We start from the raw sequence: 18607 nt of genomic DNA, 5'->3' as shown, positions 1-18607 counted from the left end.
ACCCACCACCAATGTCTTAGATGCTAAATAAATAAAATAAATGTAACCAAATGACGGGGATTAACTGTAAATTTACGACTGGTGACATACAGTTGAAGACGGAAGGTTACATACACTTAGGTTGGAGTCATTAAAACTCGTTTTTCAAGCACTCCACAAATTTCTTGTTAACAAACTATAGTTTTGGCAAGTCGGTTAGGACATCTACTTTCTGCATGACACAAGTAATTTTTCCAACAATTGTTTACAGACAGATTATTTCACTTATAATTCACTGTATCACAATTCCAGTGGGTCAGAAGTTTACATACACTAAGTTGACTGTGCCTTTAAACAGCTTGGAAAATTCCAGAAAATGATGTCATGGCTTTAGAAGCTTCTGATAGGCTAATTGACATAATTTCAGTCAATTGGAGGTGTACCTGTGGATGTATTTCAAGGCCTACCTTCAAACTCAGTGCCTCTTTGCTTGACATCATGGGAAAATCAAAAGAAATCAGCCAAGACCTCAGGAAAAAAAATTGTAGACCTCCACAAGTCTGGTTCATCCTTGGGAGCAATTTCCAAACGCCTGAAGGTACCACGGTCATCTGTACAAACAATAGTATGCAAGTATAAACACCATGGGACCACGCAGCCGTCATACCGCTCAGGAAGGAGACGCGTTCTGTGTCCTAGACATGAACGTACTTTGGTGCGAAATGTGCAAATCAATCCCAGAACAACAGCAAAGGACTGTAATGGTGAATTTATAAAAAATAAAATAAAAATGGCAAACAATTCACACAATGAAAGTGCAAGAACTGGAGGGAGACAGCTGAGCCATTCTGGAGAAACGTGCCTATATCTACACCACACACCCCTCACCTTCTTATCTCAACATTTGAAACAATACTCAAGACACATTTTAGATGCTTTTCACCGACAGCCACAATTCAATAATAAGCTAGGCCTCCACACGCGCTGCCCAAATTACAGGCTTCCCAAATAGACATAGGCCTACAAGCTTGTGGTTTGAAACAATCCACAGCAAACAAAAAAAAATGAAAGAAGCTAATGATCCTCAATTCCTCTGTGGCCATGTCATGCTTGTTGGTGAAGTATTGTAGGCAGACTTTTGATCCAACCCTGTTCAAACACAGCAGTCAGCTTATCAAGGTCCTGTTAAGCAGCTGATGTTTTACAAATGTGGCATGTTCGAGCAGGGCTGGAGCAAAAGCCTGCACACCCAGTAGCTCTCCTGAAATCTCCTGGAGGATGGTTGGCCACCCTGCAACGTTACAATTACAACCAAAATAATTCCCTCATTCAATTAACCAGGGATCAAATGGCTAAAGTGGGGGATTTAGCTAACGAAAGATGTTTATCTATTTGTAAGGTTAAAATATTCAGTGTTCGATCTTGACAGCATAGGAGTTACTTGTCAATTAAAATATTTCTGTAACTTTGTCAGAATTGGCCAGTATTGAATCTTAGACAATTTTGAGTTTTACAACCGGAGCATGCAGCATTGGTTTCATCCACTGTGCACCCGTATCAACTGTGTGTCGGCCATTTGCAATTATACACGAGTGCCTGTGGAAGGTTATTTTAGTACATCGGACATGACAATAATACATGCTAATAGCTAAACAGCGAGATAGCCAATTCAAAACATATTGTGTAGGTTGGCTGGTTATCAAGTTAGTCTGTTGTATATAATCATTTTTCCTGCTGTGCAAAATGTCTCTCGCTCCTCTGCCACACACAGGTGATGAACACACCATGACTTTTCCAGGATTTTCATTGCTGACAAAAAAAATAGCTATAACTGGGAAAATAACTCAAATGTGCACACTGATCTGAAAGAACGCATCTCTCGACTACATGATTGAAAAACCGCTCGTGCCGGTCAATGCATGCCTAGAATATTACATGAAAGTAAGACATTTAAGCGCGTTAACCCTTGCAAGGCTGCCCGCCCAGACGGCATTCCTAGCCGTGTCCTCAGAGCATGGGCAAAACAGCTGGTTGGAGTGTTTACGGACATATTCAATCTCTCCCTATGTCCACCACCATTGTTACTGTACCCAAGAAAGCAAAAGTAATTTAGTTCAGTTACCATCTTCTGTCATCCTGAAGTGCTTTGAGAGGCTAGTTAAGGATCCTAGAACCACTTCAATTTTCTTACTGACCCAATAGATCCACAGACGATACAATTGCCATCGCAAGAGGAATACCTACGTAAGAATGCTGTTCATTGACTATAGCTTAGCCTTCAACATCATAGTACCCTCCAATCTCCTTCCACACCATAGAACCCCACCCGGTGCAACTGGGTCCTGGACTTCCTGACGGGCCCCCCCAAGGTGGTGAAGGTAGGAAACAACACCTCCACTTCGTTGATCATCAACACACAAGGGTGTATGCTCAGCCCCCTCCTGTACTCCCTGTTCATCCATGACCGTGTGGCCAAAAACTCAATCTTTGCAGACGACAACAGTAGTAGGCCTGAATACCAACAATGACGAGACAGTCTACAGGGAGGAGGTGAGGGCCCTGGCGTAGTGCCAGGAAAATAACCTCTCCCTCAACAAAACGAAGGAGCTGATTGTGGACTTCAGGAAACAGCAGAGGGAGCACAGCTTGAAGTCATAAACAGCGCTCAAGCATTGCTAAGAGCTGCTGGAAAACGCAGTAAAGTGCTGTTTGAATCAATGCTTACGAGCCTGCTGCTGCCTACCACCGCTCAGTCAGACTGCTCTATCAAATCATAGACTTAATTATAATAAACACACAGAAATACGAGCCTTTGGTCATTTTTTTTTTTTCACCTTTATTTTACTAGGCAAGTCAGTTAAGATCAAATTCTTATTTTCAATGACGGCCTAGGAACAGTGGGTTAACTACCTTGTTCAGGGGCAGAACGACAGATTTTTACCTTGTCAGCTCAGGGATTTGATCTTGCAACCTTTTGGTTACTGGACCAACGCTTTAACCACTAGGCTATCTGCCGCACCATTAATATGGTCAAATCCAGAAACTATCATTTTGAAAACAAAAATGTTTATTCTTTCAGTGAAATACGGAACCGTTCTGTATTTTATCAAACAGGTGGCAACCCTAAGTCTAAATATTGCTCTTACATTGCACAACCTTCAATGTTATTCTGGCAAATTAATTACGGTCTTTGTTAGGAATAAATGTACTTCACACAGTTCGCAACGAGCCAGGTGGCCCAAATTGCTGCATATTCCCTGACTCTGCTTGCACTGAACGCAAGAGATGTGACACAATTTCGATAGTTAATATTGCCTGCTAACATGCATTTATTTTAACTAAATGCGCACGTTTAAAAAATATATACTTCTGTATTGATTTTAATTAAGGCATTGATGTTCATGGTTAGGTACATTTGTGCAGCGATTGTGCTTTTTTCACGAATATGCTTTTGTTAAATCATCACCCATTTGACAAAGTTGAAGTAGGCTGTGATTCGATGGTAAATTACCAGGCACCGCTTTGATTATATGCAACGCAAGACAATCTAGTTAACCTAGTAATATCATCAACCATGTGTAGTTAACTAGTGATTATGTGAAGATTGTTTTTTTTTTTATAAGATAAGTTTAATGCTAGCTAGCAACTTACCTGGGCTCCTTGCTGCCACAAGGTCCTTTTGATGCTGCACTCGCGTAACAGGTGGTCACAGCCTGCCACGCAGTCTCCTTCTGGATTGCAATGTAAATCGGCGTCCACCGATTGTTATGAAAACTTGAAATCAGCCATAATTAATCGGCCATGCCGATTAACCTGTTATGGCTAGGGGGCAGTATTTTCACAGCTGGATAAAAAACATACCCGATTTAATCTGGTTACCACTCCTACCCAGTAACTAGAATATGCATATACTTATTACATATGGATAGAAAACACTCCAAAGTTTCTAAAACTGTTTGAATGGTGTCTGTGAGTATAACAGAACTCATTTGGCAGGCAAAAACCTGACAAGGTTTCAGGCAGGAAGTGGCCTGTCTGACAAGGTGTCGTTCTTCTTGTCTCTGTTTATTGAAGAGTGAGGATCTTAGCTGTCCCGTGACACTTCCTACGGCTGCCATAGGGTCTCAGAAGGCGGTAAAAAGCTGAATCGTGGCTTTGCAGGCTCTGGCTGAAACAAAGTAGCGCGTTTGGGTAGTGGCTGGTTACAGTACTGTGAGACTCAGGCTCGTGCCCGCATCGACCGAAAGCTTTGTTTACTTTCCTCAGTTTAGCTAAAAGGAGATTCCTGGTGGGAATATTATCGCTTTTTTACGAGAAAAATGGCATAAAAATTGATTTTAAACAGCGGTTGACATGCTTCGAAGTACGGTAATGGAATATTTAGATTTTTTTTGTCACGAATTGCGCCATGCGCGCGACCCTGATTTACCATTTCAGATAGTGTCTGGGACGCACGAACAAAACGCCGCTATTCGGATATAACGATGGATTATTTTGGACCAAACCAACATTTGTTATTGAAGTAGCAGTCCTGGGAGTGCATTCTGACGAAGACAACAAAAGGTAATGAAACTTTTATAATAGTAAAGCTGATATTGGTGAGTGCTAAACTTGCCGGGTGTCTAAATAGCTAGCCCATGATGCCTGGGCTATGTACTTAGAATATTGCAAAATGTGCTTTCACCAAAAAGCTATTTTAAAATTGGAGATATCGAGTGCATAGAGGAGGTCTGTATCTATAATTCTTAAAATAATTGTTATGCTTTTTGTGAACGTTTATCGTGAGTAATTTAGTAAAATGTTAGCGAATTCCCCGGAAGTTTGCGGGGGGTATGCTAGTTCTGAACGTCACATGCTAATGTAAAAAGCTGGTTTTTGATATAAATATGAACTTGATTGAACAAAACATGCATGTATTGTATAACATAATGTCCTAGGGTTGTCATCTGATGAAGATCATCAAAGGTTAGTGTTGCATTTAGCTGTCTTCTAGGTTTTTGTGACATTATATGCTAGCTTGAAAAATGGGTGTCTGATTATTTCTGGCTTGGTACTCTGCTGACATAATCTAATGTTTTGCTTTCGTTGTAAAGCCTTTTTGAAATCGGACAGTGTGGTTAGATAAAGGAGAGTCTTATCTTTAAAATGCTGTGAAATAGTCATATGTTTGAAAAATGGAAGTTTTTGTATTTTAGAGGAGTTTGTATTTCGCGCCACGCCCATCATTGGATAATGGAGCAGGTGTTCCGCTAGCGGAACGTCTAGATGTAAGAGGTTAATCGGTCAACCTAATACATAGGCATGGATTCACTAGCCACTTTAATAATGTTTACATACTGCTTTACTCATATGTATATACTGTATTCTGCTGTATTTTAGTCAATGCCACTCGGAAATTGCTCGTCCTAATATTTATATTTCTTAATTTCATTATTTTACTTTTAGATGTGTTTTGTTGTGAATTCTTAGATACTACTGCACTGTTGGAGCTAGGAACACAAGCATTTCGCTACACCCGCAATAACATCTGCTAAATATATGTATGTGACCAATAAAATGGGATTTTGATTAGATTATACTCCGATGCGCTCTGCAGAGATTGGTAGGACAGTGTGCAAAACATTGCATCCGGAGGACACTGATACAATTCTGATCAGAGTAGCCTAATTGTTTGAAAGTGATTTTTGTTTACTTGTCCATTCGGACAACTTAAATCTATATTTTTGTTGTCCGACATTTTTTTTTTTTTTTTTTACTTGCAAGCGGACAAGCATTAATGTTGAGCCCTGAAGCCATTCTAGTTGATATATCTTTAGATTCCCCCTTTAAGTTTCTTTCTAACAGAGATTTTAATCTCTGTCACAAATGGGACTGCTATCAGGATCGCTGTTTAGAATGGTGTATTCCCGCAAATTTTATTTTGTCAAATGTTTCAAAATGACGTTTTATTGGCTGCTTCATTACATGTGTTGCATGTTCTATTAAGATGCATTACCACAATCTAAATGTGATTTCTGTCATTGAGCACTGTGGGTGGACAACCTAATGGGATATGCACCAAATGCATATGGGTACGGTAAATTTCGCAAATGGCCGGTAAATTTAAATCTTCCCGTCACGTTGTCTGGCTCCGTTTTCTTAACGAAAACCCTGACACACACGCACAAATGATACAAGCACAAACCCATTCATGCTGATGCATTTTAGCTCACACACTGGTGTTCAATGTGGAAGTGGAATTGGACAAGAGTGAGCGAGGCATAAGAATGTTGATTGGTCTTCTTCCGGGATGACATCAGTGCTTGGCTGGGCCAGAGTGAGAGAAGGGCTGCTCTGTGTTGGCGAGGGGGCATGGTGCAGTGAGGGTGAAAGGGGGCTAGGCAGCAGAAGTGCAACAGTGGCGATTAAAATCAGACAAACATCAAAAGGAGAGGCGAGCAGCAGGCTGATGGAAAGATCCCGTGAACTGACCAAGAAGACTCACTGTAATGCTCGGACTGAAAAACAGAGAGAGACAGAGAGCGTGACTGTGAAATGCAAGACATGATGGGATAGAAAGCAAATGAGCTCAGAAGAGCAAGATAGATCAAATGTAATATGCTTCATAAACATATGTAGACTAACAGTGAACTGCTTACTTACAGGCCCTTCACAACAGTGCAGAGAAAAAAAGAGATATAATAGAAAAACAACACAATGAATAAATACACAATGAAAAACAATAACTTGCCTACACACACACGAGGTACCAGTACCTACCTAGTCCTGTGCAGGGGTACCAGGTCATTTAGGTAGATATGTACATATAAGTAGGGATAAAGTGACTAGGCAACAGGATAGATAAACAGTAACAGGAGTGTATGTTATGAGTGAAAAGAGTTAGTGCAAAAGCTGTTCAGTGTCCTGTTGGTTCCAAACTTGTTGCATCGGTACCACTTGCCGTGCAGTAGCAGAGAGAACAGTCTGACTTGGCGGCTGGAGTATTTTACAATTTTTAGGGCCTTCCCCTGACACCACCTGGTATAGAGGTGCTGGATGGTAGCGAGCACAGCCCCAGTGATGTACTGGGCCGTACGCACTACCCACTGTAGCGTCTTGCTGGTCGGAAGCCAAGCAGTTGCCGTACCAAAAGGTGATGCAGCCAGTCAAGATGCTCTCAATGGTGCAGATATGGAACCTTTTGCGAATCTGAGGGCCCAAGCCCAATCTTTTCAGCCTCCTGAGTGGGAAGAGGCTTTGTCATGCCCTCTTCACGACTGTGTTGGTGTGTGTGGACCACGATAATTCCTTAGTGATGTGGACACCGAGGAACTTGAAGCTCTCGACCTGCTCCACTACAGCCTCATCGATGTGGATGGGGTGTGCTCGGCCCACTGTTTCCTGTAGTCCACGATCAGCTCCTTTCTCCTAATTACATTGAGAGAGGTTGTTGTCCTGGCGCCACACTGCCAGATCTCTGACCTCCTCCCTGTAGGCTGTCTCATCGTCGTTGGTGATCAGGCCTACCACCTTTGTGACATAGGCAAACTTAATGATGGCATTGGAATTGTGCACGGCCACGCAGTCATGGGTGAACAGGAAGTACGGGAGGGGAGTAAGCATGCACCCCAGAGGGGCCCCGTGTTGAGGGTCAGCATGGTGGATGGGTTCTTGCCTACCATCACCACCTGGGAGGTGGCCCGCCAGGAAGTTCAGAAGCTAGTTGCAGAGAGCAATGTCTAATTCCAGAGTCCTTAGCTTAGTGATGAGCTTGGAGGGCACTATGGTGTTGAATGCTGAGCTGTAGAAAATATTATGGATATACTGACAAGATACAGGTTTCTCTGCCCTAACAATGGGAGTCGTTGTCCACAAAAAGACATACATCTCATTATTGTAATCTTTTTTGAATATTCGATGAGGGTTGTTGACGTCACCCGTCGGTATTCAATGGAAAGAGATGCTATGCTACTAATCTCATTCCATGAATATGCATAACCATCGAGACAACTCCAATATAGTTTTTTCTCAAAGTTGATGGAGGAAGACAGATTTTCTGCCAAGTTGGGCCTTGCTCTTCCTCGGCTATAGTCAATGAACAGCATGCTCACCTAGGTGTTCCTTTTGTCCAGGTGGGAAAGGGCAGTGTGGAGTGCAATAGAGATTGCATCATCTGTGGATCTGTTGAGGTGGTATGCGAATTGGAGTGGTTCTAGGGTGTCTGGGATGATGGTGTTGATATGAGCCATGACCAGCCTTTCAAAGCATTTCATGGCTACAGGTGTGAGTGCTACTGGACGATAGTCAGGTTACCTGGGCGTTCTTGGACACAGGGACTATGGTGGTCTGCTTGAAACATGTAGGTATTACAGACTGTCAGGGATTGGTTGAATATGTCAGTGAAGACACTTGCCAGCTGGTCAGCACATGTTCTGAGTACGTGTCCTGGTAATTCGTGTATATGAATCTGTTTTAAAGGTTTTACTAACATCGGCTACAAAGAGTGTGATCACAGTCATCCAGAACAGCTGATGCTCTCATGCATGGTTCAGTGTTGATAGACTCGAAGCGAGCATAGAAGGTATTTAGCTCATCTGATAGGCTTGCGTCACTGGACAGCTCGCAGCTGGGTTTCCCTTTGTAAATCAGAGATAGTTTGCAAGCCCTTCCACATGCGACGAGAGTCAGAGCTGGTGTAGTAGGATTGGATCTTGGTCCTGTATTGACGCTTTGCCTGTTTGATGGTTCGTCTGAGGGCATAGCGGGATTTCTTATAAGAGTCCGGATGTGTGTCAAGCTCCTTGAAAGTGGCAGCTTTAGCCTTTAACTTCTTATGGATGGTGGCAGTACTGAGTCGCTTGGATGACTGACGTGCCCAGAGTAAATCGCCTCCTACTCACTCCCAGAAACTAAGATATGCATATTATTAGTAGATTTGGATAGAAAACACTGATGTTTCTAAAACTGTTTGAATGATGTCTGTGAGTATAACAGAACTCATATGGCAGGCAAAAACCTGAGAAAGAAATCCAACCAAGAAGTGATTTGTAGTTCTTCTATCTACTGTCTATTCAAACTACAGTGTCTGTGGGGTCATTTTGCACTTCCTAAGGCTTCCATTGGCTGTCAACAGCCTTTAGAAATGTCTTTCATGCGTCTCCTGTTACTGGGCAAAGAACAGCAGCTCAGTTTATCTGTGGACTGCCTGGGAGCAGAGAGTTGTTTACTGCGCGTTCACGTTTGGCACGCCGCTCATTTGAATACGCTATTGTCCGGTTGGAATATTGTCAACGTTTTAATTTAAAAAGACCCTAAGGATTGATTGTAAATATCGTTTGACATGTTTCTACGAACGGTAATGGAACTATTTGACTTTTTGTCTCTTATTTTACGCACACACTTTGTCTTTTGGATAGTGATCTGTACGCACGGACATAAATATAGAGTATTTCGAACAAAACAAACATTTCTTGTGCAAGTAGGAGTCCTCGGAGTGCATTCTGATGAAGATCAGCAAAGGTAAGAGAATATTTGTAATAGTAATTCAGAGATTTGTTGATGCCAGAACTTGGCGGGTAGCTGTATAGCTTGCTTCGATGGCTGAGCTATGTACTCAGAATATTGAACAATGTGCTTTCTCCGTAAAGTTATTTTGAAATCTGACAAAGCGGTTGCGTCAAGGAGTAGTGCGGCTATAATTCTTTCAATAACTGTTGTAAATTTTAGCAACGTTTATGATGAGTATTTTTGTAAATTGATGTGCATATTGACCGGGAGTTTTGGTTGGAATACATTTTCTGAACATCACGCGCCAATGTAAAATGCTGTTTTTGGATATAAATATGAACTTTATCGAGCAAAACATACATGTATTGTATAACATGATGTCCTAGGAGTGTCATCTGATGAAGATCATCAAAAGGTTAGTGAATATTTTAGCTTAACTTTTGGTTTTTGTGATGCATGTCCTTGATTGGAAAATGGCTGTGTGGATTTTCTTGTGAAGTTTATGTCCTAACATAATCTAATGTTTTGCTTTCGCTGTAAAGCCTTTTTGAAATCGGACACTGTGGTTAGATTAACCTGTTAGGGCTAGGGGGCAGTATTGACACGGCTGGATAAAAAACATACCCGATTTAATCTGGTTACCACTCCTACCCAGTAACTAGAATATGCATATACTTATTACATATGGATAGAAAACACCCTAAATTTTCTAAAACTGTTTGAATGGTGTCTGTGAGTATAACAGAACTCAAATGGCAGGTCAAAACCTGAGAGATTCCTTTACAGGAAGTGGCCTGTCTGACCATTTCTTGAACTTCTTTTCCATCTCTATCATTTACTAAGGATCTCTGCTCTAACGTGACACTTCCCACGTCGTCCATAGGCGCTCAGAGCCCGGGAAAAAACAGAATGTCGTCATTCCAGCCCCAGGCTGAAACACATTATCGCCTTTCTCAAGTGGCCGATCAAGGGACACTGGGCTTATGCGCATGACCCGACCGCCCCCGCCTTTGGGATTTTTTCCTCTGTTTGCCGAAAAGGAGATTCCCTGTCGGAATATTATCGCTTTTCTACGAGAAAAATGGCGTAAAAATTGATTTTAAACAGCGGTTGACATGCTTCGAAGTACGGTAATGGAATATTTAGAATTTTATTGTCACGAATTGCGCCATGCGCGCGACACTTCTTTACTATTTCGGATAGTGTCTGGAACGCACGAACAAAACGCCGCTATTCGGATATAACGATGGATTATTTTGGACCAAACCAACATTTGTTATTGAAGTAGCAGTCCTGGGTGTGCATTCTGACGAAGACAACAAAAGGTAATCAAACTTTTATAATAGTAAATATGATTATGGTGAGTGCTAAACTTGCCGGGTGTCTAAATAGCGAGCCCGTGATGCCTGGGCTATGTACTTAGAATATTGCAAAATGTGCTTTCACCAAAAAGCTATTTTAAAAATCGGACATATCGAGTGCATAGAGGAGGTCTGTATCTATAATTCTTAAAATAATTGTTATGCTTTTTGTGAACGTTTATCGTGAGTAATTTAGTAAAATGTTAGCGAATTCCCCGGAAGTATGCTAGTTCTGAACGTCACATGCTAATGTAAAAAGCTGTTTTTTGATATAAATATGAACTTGATTGAACAAAACATGCATGTATTGTATAACATAATGTCCTAGGGTTGTCATCTGATGAAGATCATCAAAGGTGAGTGCTGCATTTAGCTGTCTTCTGGGTTTTGGTGACATTATATGCTGGCTTGAAAAATGGGTGTCTGATTATTTCTGGCTTGGTACTCTGCTGACATAATCTAATGTTTTGCTTTCGTTGTAAAGCCTTTTTGAAATCGGACAGTGTGGTTAGATTAACGAGAGTCTTGTCTTTAAATAGCTGTAAAATAGTCATATGTTTGAGAAATTGAAGTAATAGGATTTTTAAGGTTTTGAAAATCGCGCCACAGGCTGCCAGTGGCTGTTACGTAGGTGGGACGCAAGCGTCCCACCTAGCCCATAGAGGTTAAGGAGAATCTTATCTTTAAAATGGTGTATAATACTTGTATGTTTGAGAAATTTTAATTATGAGATTTTTGTTGTCTTGAATTTGCCGCCGTGCACTTTCACTGGCTGTCGTCATATCAATCCCACTAACGGGATTCAAGCCATAACAGGTCAGTGTGGCTGTTGCCTGTAATCTATGGCTTCCGGTTGGGAAATGTACCTACGGTCCTGAAGTAAACAAAAATGTTATCCTTAGGCTATATTTCAGAGCTAGTATATCAAATGACAGACGCCCTTTGATATAAACATTACATGTTTATTCCAGTCAGAACGCTGCAGCATGTTTAAAAGGGATACTGTGATATTTTGAAATTCCGGAAGTTTAATTACCCAGAGTCTGAGAAACTCATGGATACCATTTTTATGTCTCTGGGTGCAGTTTTGAGATTATTTAAGTTAGCATATCATGAGCTTAGCACAATTGCTGAAAGTCTTCCAGTACGGTAGCCAGCAGCCTTTCAAAAGCAGGGAAATAGACCCAACTACTCCAAAGCTGGGTGGTTGGTCATTTATAGTATTAAAAAGCTAGTAATCCATTTTATAAATGTTAACTTTACTGATAATCATGAGAAACGAGATCTATCCACTTCCTCATTGTGTCCATGAATTATGAAGAAGCATAAATATGCAACAGTGTGTGTGTGAGGCTGTGTGTGCAAGCCACTCCTCCTACCATTGCGCTAGGACACACACACACACACTCTAAAACCCAGCAGGGACTGGGCATGTGGACAATGACCTGCAGTCTCCAGAACTAGTCTCTCTTAAGAGGTAACATACATTTGAAAATAACCTTGAGCCCCTCATCTCAACCAGCAGCCTGGAGATCATATGTATTCTGAACACACTCGCTGTAGCATATATATATATATTATATGAGCATGAAAAATGGCTGCTGGTTACAATGTGCATGAATTATTGATGTACTGCTGCTATATAGCTTGTTAGGCGCTATGATTTCCTCAACAATTAGATAACTCAAAGACCCATCTGCAAAGAGGAGTGGCTGGTCCAAGGTGGTGAGGGGACTTCACACGGTGTGCTCAAAACAACTGCTTCTTCTTCTTCAAATGGAGCCTTTGTGGGGGTTAGGAGGTAGGCACAGTATCAAAAGAGAAAACAGACTAGGTTGAGACATGGAACAGGTTTGAAATAGAATGATACGGGGAGGTAATACCTGCATTTTCCCCGATTAGAAACTCTCCTTTTTATTTTCTGTTTCAAAACGTTTTGCTACAGTGTGCTGTACAGCACAACCTGGATGGTTGCCAACGGTATGTCACCTCATCTCTTTGGGTCTGTTCATCTTAGGGCAGAAACGAGGTGTTTATAAAGCAGACCGATGAGCAATTCGACTGCTCATTAGGAGGTCCTCCCCAGATGGTTGATCTGTTAGCTCTCCTCCTCCATCCATGCAACATTCACTCCATTTATCCTAATTGAGGTATCCATGGAGCAGGGGCAACTGCATGTGGGGGGGGAGTGAGAAAGAAGTGAGAGTAAGAAAGGAAGGCATAAAGAGAAAGAGGGCAAAAAAACGGAGCAAAAGACGCTAGTGTTTAAACTGATGATAAATCTTTGTGTAGTCCCCGCTCCACACCCCCCAGACAGTCGCGCCAGCCCTGATTAAAGACAAGCCTGGTCTGTGACAGCTCTGAACACAGGTGTCACCGTCCCTCTCCATAACTCACCACTACCCAGTGAATAGGTAGGTTTACATTACCAATCCATGCAATAAATCTAAGATTGCCAGGCCTAACACACGATGACAGTACATCAACGTCTTATATGATTGGGTGGCGTGGAGTCAAACAAATATAGAGGCTCCAGCAGAAATGGAGAGTTGGTGGGTGGGGGTGGGGTTATGAATTGTCTGTTTCATGCAGCATCAATGACTTTATGATCCATGGGCCCACTTTTCAAGAGCCATGGCAGATTTTTATGTAGCATTACTGATACAAACCAGCAGTCTTATGAGGACTCTGTCAGTACTGCTCATAATGTTTTTAGATAGTGAGGTGGTTACCGTTTACCTTACCATTACTGGCTACACTGTGTGTGTGTTGCTGTTAAGCAAGCTGAGGCCCCCCCGAGAAGAAACAGTTACATTTCTTCAATGGTGAAACCATTAAGAAGGAAGCCACACTGTACATTTGAAACCTTCACTGCAGCCTCTCAGTGTAACTTCACAGATGAACTCAGAAAAAAACGCAAGGGTGGGATAAGTTGGTTTAAGTCGGCCTAACCTTTGAAAATATATGCGAATGGAAATTTCGCTGCCCACCCACACTAACTCCCACAGGTATAGTCTCTAATCTAGCTAAAATTACAGCAGTTACACAATATATAAGAAAAAGTATGTGGACACCCATTCAAATTAGTGGATTCGGCTAATTTAGCCACACCCTTTGCTGACAGGTGTATAAAATCGAGCACACAGCCATGGAATCTCCATAGACAAACATTGTCCTTACTAAGAGCTCAGTGACATTCAACGTGCCACTGTCATAGAATGCTACCTTTCCAACAAGTCACTTCGTCAAATTTCTGCCATGCTAGAGCTGTCCCTGTCAACTGTAAGTGCTGTTATTGTGAAGTGGAAACGTCTAGAAGAAACAATGGCTCAGCTGCGAAATGGAAGGCCACACAAGCTCACAGAATGGGACCGCCGAGTGCTGAAGCGTGTAAAAATCATCTGTCCTCGGTTGCAACACTCACTACAGAGTTAAAAAGTGCCTCTGGAAGCAACGTCAGCACGAGAACTGTTTGTCAGGAGCTTCATGAAATGGGTTCCCATGGCCGAGCAGCCGCACACAAGCCTAAGATCACCATGCACAATGCCAAGCATTGGCTGGAGTGTACAGCTCGCCGCCATTGGACTCTGGAGCAGTGGAAACGCCTTCTCTGGAGTGATGAATCACGCTTCACCATCTGACAGTCCGATGGACAAATCTGGGATTGGCGGGTGCCAGGAAAACGCTACCTGCCCCAACGCATAGTGCCAACTATAAAGTTTAGAGGAGGAATAATGGTCCGGGGCTGTTTTTCATGGTTCGGGCTAGTCCCCTTAGTTCCAGTGAAGGGAAATCTTAACACTACAGCATACAATGACATTCTAGACAATTCTGTGCTTCCAACTTTGATGCAACAGTTTGGAGATGTCCCTTTCCTGTTTCAACATGACAACGCCCCCGTGCACAAAGCGAGGTCCATACAGAAATGGTTTGAGATTGGTTTGGAAGAACTTGACTGACCTGCATAGAGCACTGACCCCAACCCCATCGAACACTTTTGGGATTAATTAATACGTTAATGAGCACTGCCTGTATCCAATGGGAGCATGGGTTACATTAACATGCTATGGACATACACGTAAATGTTGATTTTACAACAGCTAGTTAGTAATATCCCCAGACTGTACTCGGGTGAAAATGGACATAAGATTATCAGTCGTATGTTGTGTCTGTCTGTACCATTGAGGTACTGATGCACCAACAGGACCCTACCCACAAGACATAAGACTGCTAAATAATTAAGCAAATAGCTACCCGGACTAGCTACATTGATCCCCTTTTGCACTAACTATTTTGACTCATAACATACGCTGCTGCTACTACTTATTATCTATCCTATTGCCTAGTCACTTAACCCCTACCTATATGTTCATATGTACCTAAATGAATTTGTACCCCTGCACATTAACTCGGTACTGGTACCCCATGTACACCATGTACAAAACATTTCTTACACCTGCTCTTCCACGACAGACCAACTAGGTGAATCCAGGTGAAAGCTATGATCCCTTATTGGATGTCCCTTGTTAAATCCAATTAAAATCAGTGTAGATGAAGGGGAGGAGACAGGTTAAAGAAGGATGTTTAAGCCTTGAGACATGGATTGTGTATGTGTGCCATTCAGATGGTGAATGGGGAAGACAAAAGTGCCTTTGAACAGGGTATGGTAGTAGTTGCCAGGCACGCTGGTTTGAGTGTGCACTGCAACGTGGAACTGCAATGCAGCTGGGTTATTCACGCTCAACAGTTTCCCATGTGTATCAAGAATGGTCCACCACCCAAAGGACATCCAGCCAACTTGACACAACTGTGGGAAGCATTGGAGTCAACATGGGCCAGCATCCATGGGGAACGCTTTCGACACCTTGTAGAGTTTAAGCCCCAATGAATTGAGGCTGTTCTAAGGGCAAAATGGGGTGCAACTCAATATTAGGAAGGTGTTCCTAACGTTTTGTACACTCAGTGTATATACCCAAGTTATCATTGCTCATTATATATTTATTCCTCGTGTTACAATTCTTCTATGTTTCTCTGCATTGCCAAAAAGGCCAGTAAGTAAGCATTTCATAGTTAGTTTACACCTGTTTACGAAACATGTGACAAATACAATTTTATTTGATGAGCACTGATGGCGTACCATAAAAGTAGATATATCAGCGGTATTGCACATTTGGATGAGACAACCAAAGTACTGTGTTCATGTTCTTCATGAAGCATGGCATGATTGAAAATAAGTCAATGTAACCACAAGATACTTTCCAGAGAGACTAGCAATGTAGCTAACTGGGAATGCAATGACGTTACTCTTAAAAATGTAAACCCCATTTGTTTTTTTCAATTCAATCTGGTATTAGAACGGTAGCCCCTACGCGCAAAAGCGGTGTGTCTGCGGAAAGCTGAGTATCTTGGCTATTGATCAGCCGGTGACCTAATTTCAAGATGGTTGCTATCTTTATTCCAGGTAGCGTTGCGAAGCACAAACAAAATAAACACGGAATACATTGATACACACCGATTGCCGGAACTCCACAGACCATGAGAATATCTTATTTGTCTGCCTGTGATCTACCGTTATTGATCACCAGCCCCGAGAGTCAAAATATTTATTTTACACAACATCTTACAAGGTATGCTTACATTTTTTAAAAATGTTTTAGTCATTTAGCAGACGCTCTTATCCAGAGTGACTTACAGTAGTGAATGCATACATTTCATACTTTTTCCCCCGTACTGGTCCCCCGTGGGAATCGAACCCACAACCCTGGCGTTGCAAACATGATGCAAACACCATGCTCTACCAACTGAGCCACACCCTCCCCACAGATTTGGTCTGTGTTTGAGCTATAGATACATGGTGGGTATGAAATTAATCTTTAGGTTGGTAGGAACAAATCTAGCCCATTTCCATTATGTATGACTTAATGGCAAAATCAAAATGTCTGCTGAGTGACTAGGTTGGGAAAAAAGAAAATGGAAAATAAAACCACTTGGATGTTCCCCGACACCACCACAATGTTTGTGAGAGGTTGATGTGGTAGAAATGTTGTTTTTATAGTGAACAATAACTTTTAGGCACATCCAGTGTGCAAATACAGTGCAATTACCACATTCGGACCCTTTTGGAGAGTTTAAAAGGACAATTGAATGTACCCTGGATACCACATTTCTAGTTGTTAGCTCTATCAATCCCATTTTTTTCTGATATTGTTCACATGCTGTGGAAGCCATCTGATGAATTTCTAGCTCTAGTCATCAATAACTCACTTATAGCTTGTCAATGAAAGATGACTCAAAAACGTATGTGCTTGATCTTGTGTATTCTGAACTATGTAACTCCTATCTTCTGACAATTTCCTCAATCTCCCAGATGTTCTCTTTCCAAATATACCAAGTTATTACATGTCAGAATCATGTAACTACACATGAATATCAGTTACTTTTGGGTATGTCTATTTAGACGGAAATCTACATTTTGCCATTGCATTTAAGTTTTGAACTGGGACTGCTTAAACAGGCTCGCGCACACACATAGGCAGAGTTGACACTCAGATTGTGTGATGCAAGAGACGCAGGGGGTTTAGGTAGTGAGCTGAGCTAACTAACAGTCTCTCTCACACACCCCTCAGTCCTTGTCAATTATGTCTAAAACTGCAGCAGTCCGCGTCAGCAAACTTACAAGTGCCCAAGCCGAGAAAAAGACATGCCTGAAAATGTGTACCTAGCTAACGTCGGACAAGGTCTATCCGTGCAAGGGAAACAGTAGCATATATCACCAGTTAATCGAAGAAAAAAAAAACAGTGTCTTTCACACACTGTACGAGTTGCCTCTTCGCGTGTGGATTGGTAACAATGACGATGAACGACAGCTAGCCAGAGATGTTGTAGGCACTGTTCTCTCGAGAAGCAGTCTGCATACATGTTCTGAGCTAGTTAGTAGTAGCTAACGTTAGCTAACTAACGTTTAAAATGTTTACCTTGCGTTTCCTGGTTTCGGCAGACCCACTCCACACAAAGCATTGGTAAATGACCCGTAGATTCTGTTTCCAGTTATCCACTTTGAACCCGTTCACATGGGGGCACCCGGCTGGACCCATGACAGTAACAACATTCGTTTTGTGTATTTTTAGCGATGAAGCGTGCTCCGTCCTAGTCCTGACGTTAAAGAATTAGCTAGCTAGTTACGTTTAACGTTAGTTAGCCAGTTATCCGCCGATTGTTCCGATTCGGCTAGCTTGAGAGGTAGCCACAGCTAAATCGGAGGTAAATGCAGTACACATCAAAGCAATCCTTGAGTAATCCCATTCCAGAATTTTTACATGTTTTCCCCAAATTAAATCCACATTTGGGTGGTATTGGTCGTTGTCCACACTTCGGAAGCTATATCCTTAGTTCCAGTTATTTTAGCTTGCTAATGTTCGGCAATGGAATTTCAACAGAACACCGCGACCGTTGCTGCAAGCCCCACCTCATTCATTTCTCGATCGGCCAATGGAAAGGAGTGCCTGGTTTTGATTGGCGTGTGTGGGTATCGTTTCCGTATTATGTCCCGCCTCTATTTGGAAACTGATATTGTGATTGGCTCAATTATTTATTACGATCCTTATCCGCTCGTAAAACGACTCCCATTGGTTACATGAAGCGCTGGTACTGTACATTAGACTCAAATATTGTTATAACTAACCTCATTTTTATATCTGTGTTACACTGTTCGAAACATATACAGAGGTTTTCTAGTTTGGGCGAAAGACCACCATGCTTCCTCTCCAGTGGTCCTCTTTCCT

General features: G+C 42.0%; 1 protein-coding gene across 5 annotated transcripts in view; it reads right to left on the bottom strand.

The window, feature by feature from the left end:
- The window catches only part of LOC106589337 (ubiquitin carboxyl-terminal hydrolase 22), a 52270-nt gene extending 33973 nt beyond the window's left edge, over positions 1-18297 (bottom strand). For 2 of the 5 annotated variants that reach the window (XM_014179180.3, XM_045710069.2), the window contains exon 1: positions 17801-18295. In XM_014179180.3, coding sequence (XP_014034655.2) covers positions 17801-17920 — 120 coding nt within the window. In that variant the 5' untranslated portion in view covers positions 17921-18295. Of the gene's footprint in view, positions 1-17800 lie in introns of all 5 variants that reach the window. The other 3 variants (XM_045710071.2, XM_045710072.2, XR_014383019.1) reach the window with 2 other exon arrangements.
- Between the last annotated feature and the right edge of the window lie 310 nt (positions 18298-18607).

This window comes from Salmo salar, chromosome 28 (assembly GCF_965601325.2).
Source record: "Salmo salar chromosome 28, fSalSal1, whole genome shotgun sequence".
Lineage (NCBI taxonomy): Eukaryota > Metazoa > Chordata > Actinopteri > Salmoniformes > Salmonidae > Salmo > Salmo salar.
This window is presented reverse-complemented; position numbering and strand designations above follow the sequence as displayed.